Source organism: Haliaeetus albicilla, chromosome 15 (assembly GCF_947461875.1).
Source record: "Haliaeetus albicilla chromosome 15, bHalAlb1.1, whole genome shotgun sequence".
NCBI lineage: Eukaryota > Metazoa > Chordata > Aves > Accipitriformes > Accipitridae > Haliaeetus > Haliaeetus albicilla.
Genome location: NC_091497.1, coordinates 5,320,055 through 5,327,751, shown reverse-complemented (window position 1 = coordinate 5,327,751; position 7,697 = coordinate 5,320,055). Strand labels below are relative to the sequence as shown.

The window sequence follows — 7,697 nt, the reverse complement described above, 5'->3', positions numbered from 1 at the left end:
AATAATGATCTTGTCTGTACAAGGTCTTAGTATCTAATCCAGTACGGAAGTGGGCATGAGAGATGGACACACTGAGGGAAGAAAAGAAACAAGAAAAGGAAGGGGAGAAACCACTTGGAAAACAAACAGAGAAATACACATCAAAATAGATTAATCAATTATTTTTCTCAATTCTAAAAAAAAAAAAGAAAATAGAACAATAAAAGATGATCATGCTATCTGTTGATGAAATGTGTTAAAAATGACAGCCGTGCATTAACAGATAAAAACAGGGACCTAACCAAAGTAAAGCAGAACCTCAAATCCCTTAATTTCTATAGCCTAATTCCAACATTTTTGAGGAAACTAAAGGCTTATTTATATATGTATAATAAGAAGATAAATCTTTTGTATTAAAAATGCTTAAAATAGACCTCAAGATCACACAGAAATGTTACTTAAATATGCCATTATCATTAAAGTAAACAAAATACAAACGTTCTCTGCTAAACAGAAAATTAAAAATCAGCTGTTTCTAGAGTTAGGTTTGTTTAATTATCATTTGCAGCTGAAGTTACCAAATGCATATATGATCATTGAATGAAAGTATGTGGCAGTATCATAGGAAAAGGGTACCAAAGCAGTGACCCACATGGCCTTCCAAGACCACTTTTGTTTGGAATATTTTTGAAAACTGCCACTGTCGCAGTCCCTACACTGACAGAAATTCTCTTAAGGTCTTTGGAACTCCTGCTGGTATAGGGACTGTTGGATCTTTAGCCCCAATTCAGCAAGGTACTTCGGCATGTGTTTTGAGCAGGACTTTGACAGTTAGATATATGCTTATTTGCTTTGCTGAATCAGGGCCTGTATGACCAGATTTTTCAAGGAATTTTTGTTTCCATCTCTTTTATTTTTTTGTTATTTATTTGAGGATAAGAAATTTAGGTTAAATATATAGCTTTTATAAAAAATATTTTTAATAGAATTTTACCATTGTTATAAAATTACCAGAAGACAACCATTGACCTAAATATCTCACCCCTGAGGTCCATCGGCACTTACGCCTTCCCCTTCAGAGGGAACACATTTAGGCCACCATCCTGCACGAGCTGTGCTGGTGGTCATTAGGCTTCGAATGGACAGAACCCTCCTCCTTTCGACAAAACACATTCAGAAACCCTCCAAAGGCATTAACACTGTGTCTGCGCGCACACACGCGAGCGACGCAATCTGCGTGTGCGATTAAGACATTCCCCTGGGGCAGTCACTTACTAGAATTACTGCTGTCATCCTTGGTTCCATCGAGACTTCCATCGGGGTGCATTTGCAAGTAGTAGCCTTGCCTGCAATATAACCTGGTCACTATACCCTTGAGCTGGGGATCTGAAAGACAAACATATTTTGTCACTAGCCTCAAAACTTTTTCCAAGAGTTATCCCTACTTCTCTCACTGTAGGAGGAAGTTTGGTGAAGCAGCATTGCCGTCTTAAAAGCAAGTACTACAACAGGATGGGTCCTGATGGAGACGGAGAAAAATCTTGCCGCGGAGTGTTATTAGGCCAGTTGCGTATCCTGTTCTCTGCCTCCAACATCCTCCATTATAATTAACACAGGTAAAACACAGAAAAAAGGAACACCCCAAACACCCATAGTCAGAAGACTTAAACCAGATTAAGCCCTGCAGAAATAGTTCAGACTTCAGCAACAAGTAGAGAGCCTTACAGAAACTAACAAAACATTTAAAAACCCTACTCGTTTCATACATGTTAGGAACTTACTATACTTCACATAAGTTTTAAGGACACTTGGAGGAAAAGGTCTGTCTCCTTTCACTCTCTACCAAAAGTGATAAACTTATCTGGTATAATATTTTGTAGCAGTCCCATCTGAAGAGTTCCCAAAATATTTTACCAATCTAGAAGCAGATACAATTCACCTGCCCTCTCCCACCTCCCAGCGAATAACACCCACAGTCAGGGCAAGATGTAACCCTCCTTCAACAGAGAAAAAAACTGGAAAAACCCTTAGTAAGCTAAAAGTATATAGGAAATTCAGGGAGCTGAACAGTTACGCTACCCTGTTTAATACTCTGCATTTATGAAAATTGCTGAGAATTGGGCAGGGGCTGCCAAGCCACATCTTTATGATTCATCCCAAGGATGGTGCCTTACCAAATCACGAATTAAGCTGCTGCAGAACTGGATCAGTGCTGAGGAAGAGGACATTGCATCTTAGAAAAAATCAACAGCACTACCTCTGTGTGACATCGGTATTAGTATTATTAACATATACTCTTAGGCCCAGCTCCAGGCAGCCAGTACATAAACTTGTGGGGACATTGGCATTAAAAGCATCTATGTTGTATCATGCTTAGCTCCGCAACAATGAGCTAAAATCCTAAAGGCTCTGAAACAGATAGGTAATAAAATGAACAGGTGAACTTCTAAGGAAGACAGAAATGGTTTCCATGCAACCCTGTGGCCAGAATATAAAATCCTCCTTGAATTTGTGTATAATTGCTCTCACAATCAATCATGCTGGGCTCCTTACAGTATCCTAAGGGGAGATGAAAATAAACACTAATAAACAAAACTGCCTCTGAGTGGAATGCTCTGACGTTTTCTATAGAGGCTCAGTTCCACGAAATGATTATGAAAGCGTTAAGCTTTTCTTGAATATCCCAATTACAAAGTCATATTAAACAATAAACCCATCTAAATTAAAAATATAACAATAAACTGGAAATATCAAAAGCTCTTACTATAAATATTAACACTGTAAGACTTTTGAGGCATGGAAATAAATAATATAAACAACTGATGGTCAATACGTAAGCACATTACAACTTTTTTTTTAACTGCAAATTTTGCTTTCTGTGAATTTTTAGATTAGCAAAAGTTTCTCCGTCTTTATATAAGAATACTCAGAAACAAATATCTTTAAAATTTATAAACAGAATAAACTATTTTCTTTGAATGTACTGTCTCAATCAGCTTCACCAGGCAACTCAAAAGTATTTGCACAATTTAAAAATGAAAAGTGAGTTCCTCTCACACAGGCACTATCCCTAGCAATGCATGCTTTCAATGTGCACTTCCAAATTGATGATTTTAAACATACTTGCTTTACACATACTAAAATGGCATCTTAAAAGACTAAAGAAAAATATTTTAAGATTATTATTAAAACTAGAGCTTTAAAAAGTATTTACAGGAAAAATATCAGTATTTTGAAAAACAGTTTCTACACCCAAAGAATCATGAATAAATTATTTTTTTATCATCACTTTAGCTCAAAGAAGTATCATAGGAAGGCAAAGTACAGACGATTCACTGTCACCAGCTGTTTACATCTACTGCTTCAAGGGAAAAATGTGAAACTTAGAAATGACTTTCAAAGTTGTTCTTTATACTTATTCTATTAATTTATCTAAATTCACAAATAAAATCTACTTTCTAACAAGAAATTGCGCAATCATTTGTCTGTTTTTTCACCAAAAGCATTACTTAATTACTACTAATAATATGATACTAATTAATAACTTCATTGTGCAAAGTAGATCTCTGTGGACCAATAAATGGCAAAAAAAAAAAAAGTTTTTTCTCCCATGAAATGTAGCAACTGAAACTTTCTTTTTACTTTTTTCCTGTGGATTATTAGAACCTGTTTTACCCACCCTCCTAAGAAGATCTTTTCTACCTTGAATTCCTACCTGTCCTTAGCAAGATTAAAACTTTTATTCCTGACCAGTAATTTAATCATGCATTTCTTACTAGTTCTTGATCATAATATTTAGTTAATATATATCACAGCACTTCAGATCTACAAATCAAAGTAAATAACAACTGTTTTAGCTGAACAGTGCTCAAAAAACTGGGGGAACTGGCCAATGATACACGATTATTTCTTTGACCTCAGCCAAAAAGCAACCCAGATTTAGTGATGGAGTTGTATGAAATGACTCATTAATCTCAATGCAAGTCAGAATAAGCAATAGTCAAAAAGACTACTCCATACAGCCTCAAGGTAAATATCTCCAAGATGAAGCAGACAATCCTGTCAGGCAAGGAATTTATCTCTTCTCCTTGCAGAAAGATAAATGACTCTTTCAGGTCCTTTTTGAGACACCTGGGCAGCAAGCAGAGAAGAGAAATCTGCTAGTCCCTCTATTTCTATAGCGTTTTATCTACCCATTGTCACTTAAAATTACAGGAACAGTCTCAGCTTCAGATGATTTACAGACGAGTTTCTCAAATCCTTGCCCACACTTTTTTTTTTTTTTTAACCGTCTGCTAGAAAGCAGGAGCGACCAGCAATGCCCAGAAACACCAGCAGAAGACTGATGCTGCCTGTCCACAGGTGCACTGGATATGTTATGGTTTTTAACTCCCACCACAGTGATACAGGTAGACAGACCAGCAATTACTCTTATCCTTTGTACCCCCCACACCCCTTTTTCTTCCCACATTAAAGAGAAAGGGAATGGCAAGAGAATAAAGAAAAATAATAAACCACAAACGAACAGGATGAAAGTAGGCGATCTTACTGAAGAGTTCCCAGCTCTCATGATTTTATTATAGATATTTTGCTACTAGTTCTCTTAAAGTCCTAGCCACCACAGCAAGGTGATTATGTGAAAAATACCCTTTCTATTTAATTTTAAACACCTTGACTTCAGAGGGAAAAAAACCCCAAACCAGCGAACTTCACCATGGATCAAAATCAAAGGACAGTTCAACATCTCTTAATGATTTTTATTGATCTTATTTTGCACCTCGACTTCCGAAGCTGAACAGTTCAGCGTGACAAGTCTGCAATGGCCCACCATCGAAAGAATTATTCTGACTTGTAGTTATTAGAGGTTGTCACTAAAAATCCAAAGACGTTGTACTGAATGGACAAAGCAACAGCTTCTCAAGCCTCTCTTCCACAGCAACCTGCGTGGCAGCAGCCACTTGCAGCCCGCTTCTAGTGCTTTTTTTCCTTGTCAGTGGCGACAGCAGGATGCATGATTGCAGTTAGCATGCACACTCTGTCAGTAGCTTTTCTGATGTCCTCAACAAAGGCAGAGTTTAATTAAGATGTCTTCTCTTCTCCCTCGAAGAGTGGCTACAAAAATGGCTTTGGCATTAACTCATGACAGGCTGAGTACAGCTCTTGCTTTAGAACAATTATGACACTTTCTGTTTCGAATTAAGAATATTTTCTGTTCAAAACCAGAATGGTTTTAGCATCTCCTTCGACACGCCCACAGGCTGCCAGGACAGATCCCTTTGAATTTTGTAGGTTTAAAATAAACAAGGGGACAGAATCATTAAATATGGGTGTTAAGGATTTTACCTTTGTGTTTGGACATAGAGGAATTTACAATGCTAAAAGGGCAACGATTAATATGCCCATTGTATTTTAACACCATGAAAAATGAATCCCTTAGCATCCACTGGAGTTTTAATTTTTAGTTTTTACAATAGGAGGGCTTTTTTTTGCCTGTCATTATTTACTTACTCCCTCTTTTGAATAAAGGTACTAAATAAAAGCTTGTTTGAGCTGACAAGCAAATGCTTAATGTTGGGTCAGTTTCATATCAATTCACATTCTTATGGAGAATAAATTGCACTATCCAGTCCATTACCAGTCTGTCACAAAATGAGTTGCTCAGCGAGTCAAATGAAAGCCAGTATTTAGAGGTACATTCAGCTCAGATAGCATAGCATCAAACTCATGTTAACAACTGGTAGCTCCATGTCCTTCACATTTTAATTGCCCTTTATTCTTTGCATTTCCCTCCTGCAGTTTTTACTTTGGGATGCTTCAGTACTAAAAATACCACTCATGCTGGTCCAGAATAAATCAGGCATTTTTTTAAATTTATTTTTTAAGATTTCTGGTGCTGCGATAGTCACCATGACTTGACTGTCATTTCTTGCTCGCTGATATTATGATCAGCTTTTGTTAGGAATCTTCTCCCTCATCTATTAAACTTAATTTGAAATATCAAAAATATTTATCGTCTGTATTAGGATTAAAAAAATATCAACTCCCCAAAAAGCCGCAACCCCCAGATTTTCTTGTGAAGCAAAATACCCACCCAAAGCACCCACTCCAGACCCACCTCCCAGTTAGTTTGTAAGGCCTGGGATCTGTAAAAGGCCACTTTTCCTGACTTCTTACACAAGAATACCTTGACAATAGTGTTGCGTGGAGTTTTGGAGTGGGATTCTTGCAGTGTCTCTTGCTGAAGCCACCCTACTTTGTATAATAATTAACCACCCACCACGAGCGGGATTAGAGCCCATCCACTAGACCACAGTTCAAGGCAGCCTCCAGCCCTTCGCTGACTTCTGCACAGAAACCTATTGGTGCTTCAGAATAATGTCTGGATACTATTTGAAACTTTAAACATGTGTCAGTACTACTTAGCATTTTAGAAACAATTTCCACTAGGCAATTCAGATCCAGAAGGAAAGACCAAATCCCATGTAAAATGACATTTCCTTTTTGGATTCTCATTTCAAGCATTTCAGTTCGTCCTGTAACTCTTTTCCCAGTTTGCAAAAGTTGTCTTCTTCTCAAGCATACTATCTGTGTTTAATTGCAACAGTACTCTAACAGGTACAGTCAGTACAGATGATTGCATTACACTCCTTTTGCCTTGTTTTTGGCAAGTTTTGCATCATTCAAGCACAGAGAAGTGCAGGATCCTCTGATACGCGTGTTACACAATCACAAAAGTAAGCTTCCTAAAGCAAGTACATAGCCAATGGGGAATTCAAAATGCAGAATTTTGTACTTCATTTAAAGGTGATAAAATCCTAAATAGGCATCTAAAACCATAATGTTCTTTCATTATTAAACTCTTCAGCTGTTCTTATGACACAGCTCTTGCATTCAAAAGCTTTATACGCTCCTAACATCTTTATTATTTCGACTGTCCTGTCACCTGGTGTCTCAATGTTTCTGATCATGTTGTTTTTACTTTCTCTTATTGTTAATAGAAAGTGATAAAATATGGACATTTATATGGATGGTAGTGGTCTCTGATTGTAGTAATAATGTTCTCAATATCTCATAATACACACCAAGAAACTAAAGTTTAATTAAAAACTTGAAAGAAAAATATTTTTAAAAGAAAGTTTTGCTCTATTCAGGACAGAGGGGAAAAGGATATAATGTAAACTCAGAAAAGCAATAGCTTCCATTATTCCCTGTTCCCATAAGTAATAATAGTACTTATTCTGAAATGTGGTGGCTTTGTGAGCCTATTTCTCTGTGCTCACTTACTTTTCTGTCCTCCTGATGATTACAGGGCACTCAACTTCGGTGTTTATTTTTAACTCTACTTTTTTTCTGTTCTTGCCTCACATCACAAGCTTGTCTCCCGCAGAACCTCGCTTTGAGACCACATTTAAGAGAGACAGAGAGTCCTCCTACGTTCCGGCGCTGTCATTGTCATCGGCACTTCCACAGCGTTTATGAAACTTCTTGGTAAACTATGAAAGCGGGTTGGAGTTCTGCAAAATGGTTGCTTTTCTTGAAAGCACAGCATCGTACCCTTTGTGCTGGAGTCCTTGCCTTTGTATTGCAAATGTTTTTATGTTAACTGTAAAATGTGCTCCCTTCCATTTGTGCGCACTGACATTTTGTCTCTAGGTTATACAATACATTTCAAACTACATGAGATTTTCTTCTTGCTATGTGGTTTTACTTGAACAAAT

General features: G+C 37.2%; 1 protein-coding gene across 6 annotated transcripts in view; it reads right to left on the bottom strand.

The window, feature by feature from the left end:
• The window catches only part of FGF14 (fibroblast growth factor 14), a 417,426-nt gene that overhangs the window by 107,915 nt on the left and 301,814 nt on the right, over window positions 1-7,697 (bottom strand). For 4 of the 6 annotated variants that reach the window (XM_069802372.1, XM_069802378.1, XM_069802377.1 and 1 more), the window contains one exon: window positions 1,255-1,365. The exons of the other annotated variants lie outside the window; for them this stretch is intronic. In XM_069802372.1, coding sequence (XP_069658473.1) covers window positions 1,255-1,365 — 111 coding nt within the window. The remainder of the gene's footprint in view (window positions 1-1,254; window positions 1,366-7,697) is intronic. 6 annotated transcript variants of the gene reach the window in all.